This window comes from Haliotis asinina, chromosome 2 (genome assembly GCF_037392515.1).
Source record: "Haliotis asinina isolate JCU_RB_2024 chromosome 2, JCU_Hal_asi_v2, whole genome shotgun sequence".
Taxonomy (NCBI): Eukaryota; Metazoa; Mollusca; class Gastropoda; order Lepetellida; family Haliotidae; genus Haliotis; species Haliotis asinina.
Window position 1 is genome coordinate 4,408,248 of NC_090281.1, and position 16,891 is coordinate 4,425,138.

At 38.4% G+C, this 16,891-nt stretch overlaps 1 protein-coding gene across 7 annotated transcripts in view; it reads left to right on the forward strand.

Annotated features, from left to right (window-relative positions):
• Nucleotides 1-16,891, forward strand: part of LOC137273155 (ras GTPase-activating protein nGAP-like) — a 226,051-nt gene that overhangs the window by 126,745 nt on the left and 82,415 nt on the right. For 5 of the 7 annotated variants that reach the window (XM_067805634.1, XM_067805633.1, XM_067805637.1 and 2 more), the window contains 2 exons: nt 11,669-11,787; nt 15,049-15,152. In XM_067805634.1, coding sequence (XP_067661735.1) covers nt 11,669-11,787; nt 15,049-15,152 — 223 coding nt within the window. Of the gene's footprint in view, nt 1-5,352; nt 6,700-11,668; nt 11,788-15,048; nt 15,153-16,891 lie in introns of those variants that run through there. The other 2 variants (XM_067805636.1, XM_067805638.1) reach the window with 2 other exon arrangements.

Here is a 16,891-nt window from a genome sequence, read left to right on the forward strand (position 1 = left end):
AGGATTATTGTAACAACTCAGTTCATGGTAAGAAGAGGATAATTTGCTGTGTATTTGTGAAGATTTCCATAAGCCATTATGTACAGTGGGTATTCTGACTTGCTGTAGAGCACTGTTTTGTAATTATGTGAATTTACGATCAAAACCACCAGGTAAGCCTGTGAAACATGCACCCAGTAAACCTGTGAAACATCTACCCAGTAAACCTGTGAAACATGCACTCAGTAAACCTGTGACAGTGGAGTATTTCAGCAAGATGTGAGCAGCCTGTTTTCCTGTTGTTGATGGGAAGTATTCTAGTGTAATTGTGTGAAACCTACATTGATGAAGTTATGAGAGACTTGTTAATAGAGTGATCAGGAAAAACACAACTGAAACATGTGTAGTGTTTACAAGGACAACATTCTTGCTGAGAATGTTATAGTATGATGTAAAATACAGAAGTGGTTGCTGCAATGGGATAATAAGCAGTATTGCCTATATTCTCTATGTGATATCTTTAGATGGCACTAGTCCAGCTTTACCAATACTCATCTTCAAGTGGGAGAATTCCGTTAGCAAAGGAAGTGCTGTAAGGAAGAATATAAAGCTGTCTTACCTAAGTGCTGTGAGTAAAGTTGAATTGAAGGTGTCTTAAACAAGTGCTCTCAGTGAAGAGGAGTTTGAAACTGTCTTATGTAAGATCTGTGAGTAAAGAGGATTTGGAACTATTTTGTTATAGTGTTGTGAATAAAGAGGAATTGAAGCTGTCTTATGTAAGTGCTGTGAGTAAAGAAAAACTGAAGCTATCTGAAGCAAGTGCTCTCAGTAAAGAGGACTTTGAAGCTGTCTTATGTGAGATCTGTGGAGTGGAACACATTCTGTCAGTGAAGATAAGTTGAGCAGCATTGTGTCAGCTGTGGGCTGTAGGCTTGTGAAACCGTTTGTATAAGAATTGTTTCTGTTTCATGACATGAACTTGAAGAAAATGGCATGGAGGGAAGTGATGAGTGTTTGGAAAGCAATAATCCCTCATATTTGTGCTAATTACAGCTGATGCAGTCATGAAATTTCAGGATGAATCCAGTAGATGCAGGATACCTGACTCTCTAGTTTATCAACCAGTAAAATTGACGTGTTCAACTTCAGTGTTGTTTTATGCCGATATTTATGATTCAATTTCTGGGAATTATTCGTTAGGGAACCTATTAATGTCCTCTGCTTTGGAATGATTCAGTTCTCTTTTCTAACTTAATTATCATCCTTCACAAATGGAAGTATTCTTCTGAAGGAGAGTTTGTCAATTCTGGAGTTTTGTGACTGGTGGGAAAAATCTGTGAACAGCAGCTTGAAATGAGAGCCAAAGATCGGTTCTCATCTTGAATTTATTGCAACAAGGCCAGTAAGAAATCCTGTTTCGATAATTGCTGGGAGGTTTAATTGTGACAACAGTTGATGATGGCCATGCCTGTCTGTGTGTGTAATGAGTAGTGGATGAAGCTATGCATCAACTCATGACCTGTGTTATGTATCTTGACACATCACATGCCAATGGTGCCCTCTGTTGGTGGAATTGCAACTTGTTTTGAAATGCATTTATAGAGGGATGGGAATTAAATGAAGCATATTGGTGTGTCTGATTGAAATGATATCTTCTGTGGAATTAACCTCTCAAATCCGTGAACAGATCCCATCGGGACTGATGTTGATGAGCATGGAAATTGCATCTGAGGGTGTGACATGCATGGAGCTGAAGGTGGACTAGGGCGGATATGGTGTCGCATTAACTCTCATATGGGCAAACTCCACAGACAAATTTGTAAAGCTGTTCATTCAACAAAGAGTTGCATGTTGGGATTCACTGGAATGGGGATTGTCAGCTGCTTCATCTGGATGCTTATTTGTGGTATTTAATTGGAAACAGTTTGACGTTTTTATGTGTTTTGACACAGTTGATCCCTGAAGATCATTCACTGGAGAGGGGTTAAAATTAGTGTTAAAATTTCCATGGCTTAGAGCAACTGTCAAGCCTGTTAGTGTGCTGTAGTCATGGCTTGGATTCAATCACAACTGTCCCCACTCCAACAAAGATGAAGAAACCTAGGTTAATCATCAAAGAAGTGATGAAGGGAAAGTCCAGAAATTGATCAGGAGAGTGTAGAGGAGGTGATGCACTTGATCACGATGTCTTAATGAGTTCCAGCATTGGAGATACATAGGATAACAGAAACCATTCCAAATGGGTATTGATGGCTCCTGACGGGACCTGGCAGTCAACCATTACAAGGCTTCACAGGGAGAAACCGTTCCAAGTGGTATTGATGGCTCTTGACACAGGGGACCTGGCAGTCAACCATTACAAGGCTTCACAGAGAAAAACAGTTCCCAGATCTAAAGGGATCTTGTAGTATTTAGGTGTCTGGAATTTGTCAGCAGCCTTGTATTTGAAGACAGGTAGGGTGGAAGAGTGGATAGGGTAAAAGACGAGAGTGTTTTGGCATGGTAAGATTGGTAAAATTGACTTATCGATAAGACTCTAGATACTAAGAGTAAACTTTAACCATTTTTATATTTGTAATTGATATTTTATCAAACCATTCAAATATTTATGTAAAGTTTGACAATATTTTGTTAAAATTATTGTAGCCACAATTGATGGGCCATAGTGACATGCAAACAGTGGGTGTTCTTTAACTCAGTGTCAGTAGTCATATGCAAACAGTGGGTGTTCTTTAACTCAGTGTCAGTAGTCATGTGTAAACAGTGGGTGTTCTTTAACTCAGTGTCAGTAGAATGTAGCCTTAGTTCAAAATTGGCTATACTGGATGTCACTTTCATCATATTTGATACCAGTTTTCAAACAGTTAATTTGGCATAGATTGCATTTGAGATGGTGTAAACAATATACACCATGTGCGTTATCCAACATGCTTCTGTGTGGCACATCCAGGGACAGGGAATGCAGGAACGATATGTAAAACTATGTACTTATCACATGTTGGGTGTATATGCAACTCATCATTAATATAGATTTTTAAAAAAAGGGATTGAAAGAATATGTAATTATTTCATTGTGTCGTAATAGGTTAATATAGAAACTCACTAACAAACTTTCACTCACCCTCCATGAGTAGGTTAAAGGGCATTAAAGACTATATGAGTGGGTTTCATGCTGCCCATGTGTGGAACTGAACACAGACATCAGACAAGCACACACTGACCATTAGGCTACCCACTACTCCACTTAAGATGGCAGGAGATGGATTTACTCATTACATGCTCCATTTAGAAACAGGAATTTGTTCATAAACAGGAACTGGTAATTGGTAGGGAAGACACTTACGTCCTTATAACATGTACTGAGTGACCTCCGCTGATATACGTCACAGGAAGCTGACTTGCAGTGTCCTCAGTGCACACGGACCACAGTGTCATCATTTAACTCCATGACATGCAGCAAAAGTAAACACGTGGACCGCAGCAACAAGAGGAAATATGTCATTTCAAGGGCAAATTTTTTGGAGAGAATTTTTATTGAGAATATTAAGAAGAAAAATGATATTTTTTTAAAACTCAGAGATGTTCCGAGATTTTTAAACCTAAGTTCATCCATTTTAATTTTTTGTTTTTTGTTTATGGGGTGTGAAAGGGGGTATAATGTCTGTGAATTCAGATTAACATGGGACACTGAGCATTGTGATGGTGAGTAGGGTAGATAGCTGTGTCTACTAGTTTGTCATCTTACAAAGACACATTGACAAACTTTAACTTGAAAACCACACACTGATACTTAAAGCCAACCAGTGGCTGCCTTCTACCCTTCATGCCAACGCCAACCAAGGAAACATTAAGTACCATCTTTTAACATCTATTGGTTGACTGAACAAGGGAGATGCCATAGAGCTACAGAATTTTAAAATACTTCCATATATACTTCCAGTCAGTTATTTTTTTTAGTGAAGTTTGTGTTAAGATGCTGTATTTTCTAGTGTTGAAACCGAAGTTCATTGAGTGCATGGTGTTGTGTAAATAAAATTTACAAATTTAGTGTTCTTGAGATTGATACCACTGTGTATACACAAGGGGAGAATATACATAAGATACCATAGGTGGTCATGTGAGTCAGTTAAGCATCCTGAAATATACTTATTTCAGTGTGTGTGTGTGACGAAGAGAAAGCATTCATCACACAGTGTATTTGTAATATTTACACAAAGGAAATTGATGGAGTCTAATGTTTGACTGAAATATTTGAGATGGATGTGTTTCCATTTTTTAATCATCTGAACATGGAACAGATATTTGATTTTGGATTTTACGGGACCAGGAAAACATTGATCATGTGACCTGCTGCTGCGATGATGGGTGTTTAACAAAATGATCTGAATATTTTGAACCGCGATGCAAGATATTTTCAGTATCAATTTATGCCTTAACTGAGAAAACTGATATCAAGTAATTGTTTGATCATGAGGACAAAGTGGAACATTTTTGTTTTTCAGAATCAAGATAAAGTAAGTTCTACCGTGGATTTCAATAAAGTGATATAGACATGTTGTGAGTGTGAAATCTGACATGAGCTGGTATATCCAGTGTACAACATCCCTACTTATGTGACAGCAAGAGAGCTATACATGGCATGGACATCAAACACTATTCACATTGCCTAAAGTGAACATGAATGTACAAAGCTGGCCATGTGTGACTGCAAGGATATGTCTGACAGGTCTGATGTTGTAGAATCCTCAGAGCGGAAAACCAGCACCTATTTATTGTATAACAGCCTCATGTTTTGGTTGGCCTTGATACATGTAGTTGTTGATTTGTCACTGGACTAGGAAGCGGCTTCAACAACCAGTTTTAATTTGTCCAGTGCAGGTGTTCCTCTAGGTGTGTTTGTTTAAAACAATGAACCAGTCAGTGAAGCAGGAAACCAAACTGATACAGAGAGAAGGTTATCTGCGGCAGGTCTGACGTTGCCAACCACTCACACTGATATGGTAATTTAACGAGGTGTCCTCTAAGGCAACAGAGACCCTCACAAGCGACATTGTTGTTATATAATGATGGGTGTATGATATTCCTCATTCAACAATTGACCGACTACAACAACTCTTCTTTACAACGCAGCCCACAGACGACTCTGAGGACATTAAAGCTATTCACTGTCGTGATTATTTACAATAAGCTGAACTCGTGCTGAACAGAATTGTGCGCTCCAGGAGGGAGCAGCGCGGCAAGCTTCAGTGAACGTTAGGTGTTTGAAATTCTAGGGCGTAGTGACATAGATATATTTGTGATGTTCAATCCTCTCTACATGCCATACGTCAGGAGAGGAGAGAGTATTATGGGTAATTAGATATTGCCTTACCTGTGACAGGTGATAGGGAGATGTGATAAGGTGTTTTGAGTGATGGTTATGATGATTTAAGCAGAGTGAAAGTGTTTAAACAGCAAATGTTTACAGTGTGAGATTACAAGAGATGGGCGCCACCCTGTAGGATTTGAGATGTAACAGAGATTCTGTCACGACACAATGCATCACAGTCATTGGATGAAGCTACATTACATAGTGGGTGATGCTGACCAGGATGCAGAAGACTGGTTGTGCATGAAACAGAAACTGTGCAAGCAGCAGTTGATTCTGATTGTAACAGTGCTGGCTAAGTATTGTCACAATATCTGCCTTGATAAGAACCATAACCTCAGTGGCATTAAACACAAGTTTGTGGGAAATCAAGATTGATGTTCATTTATATGCTCCGTTACTGTCGGTTGTTTCTTATTGTGGGTTGATTGGAACATGGGGAGAATAATTTTGAAAAGTGTGAAGGCTTAGAAAACAATCCCTGAAACATTTTGTCAAGTTGTCAGCATTGTTGTATGTAAGTGGACATATTTACATTTTTTGAACATGTGGGGAGTGACATGGATTCGAGTGAAGGATATACAGATATATGGAGGACTACTAACGGAGGTGATGTCTGCGGTCAGCTCCTGATCCTGGGGCTGAATATATCCATGACTGTCACACATACATACGTGACTGTCAGCTGAAGATATTCCGTCATGAAAGGTCTATATATATCATGTAGGTAAACATCCAAGTGATGAGGTCTCCTTCCTGATTCCTCTTCAGTGTCATGGTGCAATCTGGAAGGAAAAGTCGTGTGATTGATTCGTGGCAACTTGGTTACAAGTTGAAAAAAAGTTGAACAGTCGGTTAAGATTTATTTTCTGTATTCATAATAAATGTGAAGTTGCTTTAAGTGTCCCGTAAGGGTTGTGTTGGGGTCGGCAGTGACAGCTTATTGATATATCCGCCAGTAATATCAGCTGACATACATACCTATATTTACCTGTTATGCCAAGCGTGATTGATCACACTTCTGATGACAGCGTGGACTGTTGCGCATAACTTGAATTGAAAGGAGTGGATTAACGGACGTTGTGAATTACAGGAAAAGTTTACCTGCGACAGCTGATCATCAGTGTGTGGTCTCAATCATGGGTTGATATCAGCTGTGGACAACTGAAAGTCATGTGAAATACATTTCAGGATGAATACATTTGCCCTCATCAGTGAAATCTAAAGTTTCTTGGATAAAATGGAATACATTTGCCCTTGTTTGTGTTCTCGTACCCAACCCAAGCGGGAAGGAACAGAGAAAAAACTTCTCACACCTGAAGTTAACGAGGAAGTGGGAGAGATTAGCGCAGGTGAGAATATACTTGCATGTCAAGGTTTGCTAGTGTTTCCTCCATGTGTTATGCTGACCTTCAGAAGCTTCAGAGTATATCATTGTACGTGCTTCAGAACCACAGATACACCCTACTTCACAGGATCTTTATCTGGAAATGGTCAGGCTGTGTCATCTTCTGTGACTTAAACTTCCTCCAAACGTTATAATTAGTTCTCTAATTCGTCCTTCCACCTTACTTATTTATTAATCTTGTTCTTCATCTCAACCACTTCACCAGTGATTTCATCACAAACCTATTTGTCCAGGAATCCACCCATATATTCATTCCTCAGTGCTTCAGTCCATCAATCAGTCGGTCAGTTCATTCAAGTGCTTCATTGTTTTCATTACAATGTATATTTATTTACTTAACAAAAATGTAAGCATTTTTTCTATCCACTGGTCTTCATTTAAAAACATATCCACCAAATTGTTCTAAATCTGTAAATCTGTAAACTATTTTGTACAGAATAAATTGTCTCACAATCTGTGTAGCCTTTAGTTCCTACTGTATTGCAACTTATTTCTTTGATGATAAGGTCTTAATATTTAATAGATTTTTCTCATGAGATGTCCAGTCGCCTGTGGTGAAAGATTTCTTGATGTGAGAGCACCTGTCTGTATGTAACAGATGACACCGGCTAAACATTGTTAAATACATTTACATATTGTTGTAACTGATTTGAAAAGCCAGTGGTTTAAACTTTGTTTTCATTTAAAATTGAGTGTTTTATTCAGAATCCTGTCAAAGTGGGGTGTGTTTGTTTGTTTTTTATGCAAAGTGGTGTCGAGGTTATCACTATTTACGTTATCTGACCTGTTACGATCGTCAAGCAAGACAGGTGTGTAAATTAGGACAGGTATGTTGACTTAGGAGAGAATGCATGGGAGTTGTACACTCATGCTGATGTCGGCTGTGGAGTAGCGCCATTGAGGAAACACCTTATTGATTTTCTGTGAGTATGTATGTGATACATACACAGTGTGATGGGTGGCCCAGATGATATGGAACTATATGGCCTGAAGGTTGATGGTGAATATAGCATGATACATGGGTAGTTACAGTATGGCTAGTTTTATATAGTGCACAAAGAACTGTCAATCATATATTGGTTCAGATCGTTTAGGAGTAATTGTGACAATCTCTGTACGTGTTATAAATATTTAAACAATTTTTTAGGAAATTGATATAATTAAGTAATGAATATTGTTTTGTATTGGTAGTAAATTTTGTTTGATAAACTTCATTTGGAATTGTTTTTTATAGACTTTCAGAATTTTGTTTGATTTTTATCAATTAAATTAAAATTTGAGTAAATGAATCATTTGTCAGTTTTTGAAGGTAAAAATGTTTCACATTGACATTGAGGATGTTTTTGTCCCAGACCAATTTGATTTCTTCTTGGATTGTTTTCAGTGGACAAAAATCTGTAAAGTAAAACTGGTCTGGTCTTCAGTAGTTAGAAAATGAACAAATTAGAATGAAATAGTAAAGAGTAAAATTTTTCTTGAAACCATTTCCTTTCTCATGTGTACAAGATCAGTGTTGAACAACAGCAAGATTACTTATGAGCTTTCAGTGTTTGAAACTAGGATTCTCTTAATAGTCTGGTGTAAAATTTAACAATAAACACATACCACACACAACTTTTGACAGTTATTTAATAATGAGTTTGGACAATATTTGATTAGATGACAAGTGACATTATTGAGTGTTTTTAAGGAAATGTTACCCAGAAGAATTACAGCTGATAGGAAATACTAGCTAGTTTGAGTTGGGAATGTGTCTGATGAATGATGTGAGTCGGATTCATCGCTGGCTGTATTGACTGTGATCGATCAGCTATGCACAGTCAGTATTTAGCTTTTGTGGCATCACAGGAGAATGATGAAGTCAGCGATGGCCCCATCATTTGGTGGGAGGGGAGGGTGAGGGGAGGAGAAGGGGAGGAAAGGAGCAAGGGTGGGTGAGATATAGGTCATTTGGAACTAAAAGGCTACTTGATGTCCCTGAAGCAGGTTAGTTTGACTGATCCTAAAGATGTTTAAGCATTGCTGTTTAGTAATGGTGACAGATACATCTTCTAGCTGTTTCTGTTATGGAAATCAGCACGTGGCTTTGGTTTCCAGGATACCAGGAGGTTCTGCTGTAGAGTCTTCATGTCAGGGTGAAGTGATTGGTTGAGTAATAAATGATTTCCCTTATATTTCAATGTGCAGTAAGTGATAATCTAAATGAAAGATAATGTTCCTCAAGCATGTTCAAACAAACTGAAGGAGGTCTCTTTCTGGGATGAAAATCCTCAGGTTTTTTTCTTAGGGCAAACATTTTTTTTATGTTGTTGAGTGGCCCCGTTGCTAATTTGATTATATGAATTGACAGTTTGATATGTATCACATGTCTCTGATCTTAAAATAAAAAAAAAATGGTTTCACATTTCTTTATGAGTGAGTGAGTTTAGATTTACACTGCACTCAGCAATATCCCAGCTATATGGCAGCGGTCTGTAAATAATCAAGTCTGGGCCAGACAATCCAGTGACCAACAACATGAGCATCGATCTGCGCAATTGGGAACCGATGACATGTGTCAACCAAGTCAGCAGAGCCTTACGACAAGCATAGTAGCCTTTTATGTCAAGCATGGGTTCCTGAAGGCCTATTCTACCCCGAGACAGTTCTTTATGAAAGAATGATGCTGTATATATAAAGAAACATATATTGTCATGCCAGATGTGGAAACCTGTAAAAAGTTTGACATTGATTAATGAACAGTTTTATCAGCTAGCGGACCAGGCACCAAGTAACTATAGCTCTGAGCTCTGATGGATGTTAAGCCCTGATTAGTGGGAGAGTGATGAGGGCGGATGTCATTTGGGTGATGCTGGGGTCGGGGAGGGGGTCGAGCAGGGGTTGCTGTAGTACTGTTGCCTTGGAGGGTGTGGGCTGGGGGGTGATAGGAACATGGTGAAGGATTATACATACCATAGATGCAGAAACAAACAAGGCAATATGGCATACAATTGTACAATTTCAAAATTGGTTTATAATGTGTGTCAGTGTATGTTTGCAAGATAATGGTGCGTGATTATGATATGGTTTTGTAATCGATTAACTGTTCTTACAAGAACTGCAAGGAATGACATAAGTTTATAAAATGTCAGAAGTAGATAAAAAGCAGTTTTTGTGAAGGTTAGCTGTGATACAAACAGGTACCTTTGTCATCCCATGGGGTGGGGTGGAGGGTTTAACATACTAGTGGCTATTTTGACCACTAATTACAGAACATTTTACATGTGCTTCAAAGACCCTGACTTTCTGGAAATAGTTTATCATCATAAAATTGAAATATTAAACATACAATTATTGTGTGTAGAATGATGGTCTGTGTGAAAACAAATGCTTGAATGAAGATTAGATCTTGTAACATGTCAAATGATCTGTTTCTGTGTTTAGTGATAAATCAAAGATCACATAAATAAAGATTAAGTTGAAAGTCACAAAACAAGACTGACAGGAATTATTTCATCCCCAAATAATTAATGGTTCTATTAGACGTTGTTCAGGGAGATGGAGATTCCCATAGCTGACAGGGACATTGTGAGGGGTTGATATCAGTGATATCGCAACCCCTGGGTCCATTATTCCCTGGTGCTGGGAATGATATAGCACCTCCCCTGATGTGATGGAGCTTCCCATAGGTCACATACAGGGGGATATTTGGATTGACTTTGATGAAATACTGGCAGGCGACTGGCAGGAGCCAGGCTTGGGTTGTGCGGGTAATATTACAAAGGTATTTGTCATGTAGAGGGCTATAAACCACTGATATATGCCGGGAGCTACTTGACTCCGAGTACCTTGTCATATTACAAGGAAACTTGGCTACAACCTACGTGAATATTTCATGTCATTGTGTGTCCAGAAATAACATTAAAAGAATTACTGAATGAACTTACGGAGATGCTAGGGTTTGAGGGAAAACTAACCGCATTTTGTGATGATGTTGATGTATGGTAACAAAGGGAAATAACTCCTGAGTGTTTGTTTTTAAGGCATATGCCATGATAGAATTTTGTTTTGTTGAGTTAGGTAGTCTGACTTGACTAAGATTGTGTCAGGTTTCCCCAGTGTCTATTGATAATGATGTCCTCAGAGATTTCAACTTTTATGGAATTGTGTTGATATGTTTAATATTTAAAGACAAGGAAGGGATTCCATATAGTAGTCAATGACATTTTGCATTTTGTAGACAGTATTAAACCAGGTCTAGATCGTGAGTACAGTTCAGCAGCATCAGTACCAGACAGGTGACTGTGATTTCATAGTAACTGATGATGTCATAATGGCCTGGGAAGCAGTAATATCACCCAAGTGATATCTCCCATGGAGCCAAGTTTGGGATGAGTGAATTGTCAGATAGAACAAAGACAGTTCTAATCCCTTATTAGTGATAGTTTAACATAGTGCTGTAATGACAAACAAGTCCTGTTGAGAGCTGATGATGTAGCTCTGTTGTTTGTGTTAAAAGTTGATATTAGGTCTTCTTTGTATCAAACATAAATCCTAAAGGTGTACATGGTTAACCAATCACATTGCATTTTATAGAATTCAGTGTTTTGTATATTCGGATATTCACATGTTTAAGTCGTTTGATATGAACAGTTAGTTAGCCTAAAATAATTTGTAATTGACGGGCACAAAACACTTTGTTGATTATTGGTGAGTGATCCTGCTTGTTAGGCAATTCAGTTTGAGCTGGATAAACGATGCTGTTTATTCCATTCTGTTTGTTCTGTGTTTCAGGTAGTGTTTATTCCTGTAAATCAATTAAATGTTGGAGGTGTTTATTTTCAGATTTAGTATTTGCCGGGATTGTTTGATCAGAATGATGAATTAATATGATTTATGATTGATAATAAGCATGTTTTATTGTTTATTTACAGACTCATCCTTTGAGAAAGTGGCGGCAAACGAGAGGCGGGGGAGTGTGCCCCTTGTCTCAGCTGCCGGCATTGACGACAACGACGTAATGGACTCCCCTTCAACGTCTTCGCGTCTTGTGGTCAGTACTGATATGTTGTTTTTGATTTCCAAGACTTAAAGCATATTCTACGAGCTGTGGTAGTGTGTTTACTTTCACTTTCACATCTGTTGATGTGCCAAAGGCTTTCTTCATGGTAACTGTTATCATGACATTACTAGAATGAAGACTTGGTGAAGGGAAATGTGAAATAATAGTTTGAACTGTAGGGCAACACAGTGGTTAAGGTGTGTACTCATTATGCAGAAGTTGATTCTAGAAGACATCCTGTAGTACTGTTTATTGTTGTCACTATGGGTTAAATTCCAAAAAGAAATCCTAATAATAATCTCTGTATGAAACTGTGATGACTCCGGTTTATACTTATAATGATGTGGATTCTTATATTGCACTAAACTTCACACCAAAGTGTGCTCAAGGCTCTAGCAGTTTCCATAGATATCTCATGTTTATGAGCCATTTCTGTTGAACAGGTAGGTTTTAAGATGCTTTTTGAAACCAGTTAGAGTAAAAGTTGATTTCAGATCCAATGGCAGATCGTTCCATTCAATGGCTACATTATACGCTAAGGATCTTCTGCCAAATGTCCTGAGTCTGATGTTGGGAACGTTCAGTAGCATTTCACCACTCTGAAACAGAGAGTTCTTGTAGGGACAAGTCTTCCACTAGATCACACTGATAAACAGGAGCTGTATTATTGATACACTGACATGACCGTGAGGGTCTCATGGTGTATCCATTCTTTGACTGGCAGCACATGGAGATACCTGATTTCTGGAGTGATGTGACAGGCCTTTTTTGACTGTTTGACAATTCTAGCTGCTGTGTTGGGGATGTTTTGTAGTCTTCTGATTTGTTGCACTGGGTTCTCCCCCAGCTGCTTGTGCATGCTGTAACAACAGACCCTGGTGTTATCCAATTCCTGGGAACCCAGACGTGGAAGGAGTGCCCTGACCCAGGGAGGGATACTGTGCATGTCACTGACACAAGAGAAGTTCTGGGTGTCCTTGTACATGAGTGGGTGGCCACGGATCACAGAGGGTGCCAACATCCCCCCTCCAACATGCAGTTTGAAACTCTCTGCATTTGGATTAATTGAAAACTTTACTGAAGGATGTTGAGCCCATGGACCTTTTCAGATGTTGAGCCCATGGACCTTTTCAGATGTTAGTGTCAGACATACTTAACAGTGAAAGGCAAATATTTTATCAGATCCCATGGACCTTTCCAGATATTTCATCAGTTCCAGAAATCTTAGGAGTGTGGACTGGGAGTTTTATAAACAATCCATGCTCATAAGCATTGGACTGAATATCTTAATCATTTCTTGCACTTTGATATAAAGGAAGCCCAAAATGTTGGTGATAAGAGGTGACCATGTTGATCAGGTGGTCTTTGTCTCTTAGTTGATGGTCATTGTTCACAGATGGGTCATTCCTCATGACAGTTGTCATTGGATTGGTTGGTTGATTAATTACAGAACACTATCATATGTCTTGAATAATATTTGTTAATTATATTCAGTGGTTAATGCATTTGCTCATCTTGCTGAAGACCGGGCTTCAATTCCTCACATGGGTACAATGTTTGAAGCCCATCTGGTGTCCTCTACCGTGATATTGCTTGAATATTGCTAAAAGCGGCATAAAACTGAACTCGCTCACTCACTTGAATATTGCTTGTATTAAACAGTTTTAATAGACTCTTCAGATGTCAGTGAAGCTCCTTGTTCCATGAGAGAAGATCTGTATGATGTATAGTGATGTGTGACACAAGCAGCAGTTGATTCATAATTCATTTCAGCTATATAGACTATCCTCAGACTTTTAAAACTCTTCTGAATGTGTTTTCACAACTCATTACGCACCAGTCTTTTGGGAAATGTGTGTTTACATAATATCAGTATGACTGAGTACCCTCCCAGATAACAATGTATGTAAACTAACCATGACAGGTTTAGGGGAATTTAACTGGCATAGATATATAGGAACTGCCATTTAGGAGCTATTCGTATATGGCTGAGTTCATGGTGATACATACTACCAACAAGTAGATGCATAAACATACCATACATAGAACATACTTCTGTAATAATAATTTTGAACCTTTCACCACCTTAAGCCATGCTCAGTCTTGTTCAACTTCTCTGGAATGTTTATTTTATGTTTTATGTTTAGAATGGCAAATGCCTTCCAGGGAATATGACCAAAAAGAGAGACTGCCATTTTAGCTTCTTTGATATTTTTATTGTAATTTGAAGTCATAACTGTCACATTATAACGTTGAGTGTAGATTCATTCTATCTTCAAGCATACATTCACAGTGTGACTTCCAGGATAGTTCTGCCTGGAATGCCTTCTACTGTGGTTCCTATCAGCAGGATGGCCCCTGGCACTAGGCAGCCAACTCTGTGACATCTGAAATACTGGTATTTAGATTCAGTATGCAGTAAACACTGCCATTGTGTCAAAGGGATCACATTCTTACATCATCCTATCTCAATCATGGCATATTTCAGCTGTGCTCTGTTGGCATGTGTGCTGTGAGAAGGGATTTCTAAGGAACCTTTATGGTCTGTAATAAGATTCCCTCTGCTTTATGATTCTATCAATTTCAGTCTGCATGGTTTCCGAGGAGAATATCGTCTGCACTAAGGGTCAAAGAAGAAATTGTCTTTGAAAATTGTGATCCAAAAAGTATTTTGGTCAAAGAAGGAATTCCCTCATCAAGTGTGAAAGAAGGGATTCATTCTGTATTTGTGATCAAAGAAGGGATTTCTTCTGTATTTATGATCCAAAGATTCCCTCTGCATTTATTATTAAAGGAGAGTTTCCTCTGCTTTTTCGATCAAAAAAGGGATTCCTTCTGAATTTGTCATCAAAGAACGGATTTCTTTGCATTTAGAAGAGTGTTGCTGGTACATGTATTGTTGAGATGGGAACAGACAATTTCCTGAAACAAATGAATTGAAAACTATTTTCAAACATTGCTGGATGTACTGAAAAACGAGCTGTGATTGGAAGTTGCTTGGATGGATGCCAGAGTAACAAATTGCTCAATCTGTCATCTAGATTCTCTTCAATGTATGGTTGTAACTATGGTGTTATTGCACGTCGATGCAACAGGTAACAGTCATGTAAATGTACAATATTACAAGCTGGATTCGTCTGTCCAACAAGAACATATGTAATTTGATGTCGGTCTGAAACAGCTTGTCTTTTAACAGTTGTATCCTCAACTAAATAATTTCACCTTAACTCAATAATCTCATTCTTTTTACAGAACTTTTTCACCAAGAAAGGATTCAAGACAAATTTGAAAAGAACCAAAAGTGTGACAAAACTGGACCGAAAGAGATCTGGGTCAAACGTCTCTGAAAATGACACGTGAGTAATGCATAAAGTAGTTCCTTGTTTTCAGGTTAGCTTAGTTGAAGTAGGTGATTATTTCAGGCTCTGGATATTTTTCTTGGAAAATTACATAATTGGATTTAACTGTGATTCTGATTGGATGGATACAGAAAGGATATGGAGAGTACCATTGAGGACATTTCAAGTAACAAGGATGTGTGAATGTTGACAACAGTGTGATATAGAGGGTGATACTACTATGGAGGACGTCATGAATATACAGGACACACTTAATAGAGAAGACAATAAAACAGAGAGAACATTGTGAATGCAGAGGACATTGTGAATGCTGAGGACACTGTGAATATAAAAAATATTGAGAGATCCGAGGAAACTGTGAATACACAGGACAATACAATACAAAGGATATTCAGAGGACTTTGAGCATATAAAGGATATTTAGAGGAGAGAGGACATTTTGAATACTAAGGATATTTAGAGGACAGAGGAAAGGAAAAATACAGTCTGAGTTTTTGTGAATGCAGCTCAAGATCATCCTCATGAGTGCAGGGTGTTGCAAGGATTATCTTCCCTGTCATGTGTATGGAGCTACGTCAACACTACTGTGACAAAGCATCAGCCTGAATATTTTCACTTATACTCAAGCAATGGTCATCTTTGTTCCAATTGCAGAATTCTAAAGTGATATTTCACTGGCTATGTATAGTTGAATATGAGCTGAGTGTATTACATTCTTATCCCAGGGCAACTCACAAGGCCACACCTCCAAATAATTAAGCTCATCACACCATAATAAATCTCACATTATGTTTAAAACTCAAATTATGTTTAAAGAGATTATAAACCTAACTCAATCACAACATTTCTGGAGAAGCTGATAGTTCATCTAAGACAAATAATCGAGAAACATGTGATTCAACTACTGATAAGAATCATTAATGACAGAGCTTACACAAACAAGCCGATATCTTCTGAAACTTGCCACAGACACAGGGTGAGTGTCAAAGGTTTGTTTTCTTCCTAGAAGCAGAGGAGACACTTTTGAGTGATAACTCTTTGAAGAAAGCCACAGTTGACTCTAAATGCATGGCTTTGATGAAAAAGCTAGCATTATGGGCCAATCATCTGTACCTGAGCTGATTGTGCTAAATTACCCAATATTGAGGTATCTTATCATAACCAGACCAATAATATGAAGCTTGGTTAGGGATTGCTGAAGGAAAGCAAACAAATTAAAATGCATTTACTTGCCAGAATCAACTAGCAAGACAGTATTTGATGAGGCTTGAAGCATTGCACATCCAAACCTATACTACTTATGTATAGGGGTTAGTGCCAAGGCCTGCAGAGCTGGCAAGGAGGGCCTGTAGAGGAAGCGAAGCCACAATGTCTCTGCAGACATGTTGTTTGGGAGAATGAAAAAAGTAGTCCATTACAGTTAAAGTAAACAAATATGCTGATATCAGCAGCTAGCAGATGTGTTGAGGCAAGCACCTGTGGTAGGAGGTAAATATTCCTATAAACTATCTCCATGCATTCCTGCATAGGAATCTGCCTCTCTTGAGGTGGAGCTTCTGCCAGGTTTAGCTGGGATGTTGCTAGATATGTTATGTGTGATGTAGACATCCCATTGCATGCTGAGCTGACTGTCCCACACCAAGCTGAATTTATTGTCCATTGGCAAGTAGAATTGATAGTCCATTGGCAAGTAGAATTGATAGTCCATTGGCAAGTCGAATTGATAGTTCATTGGC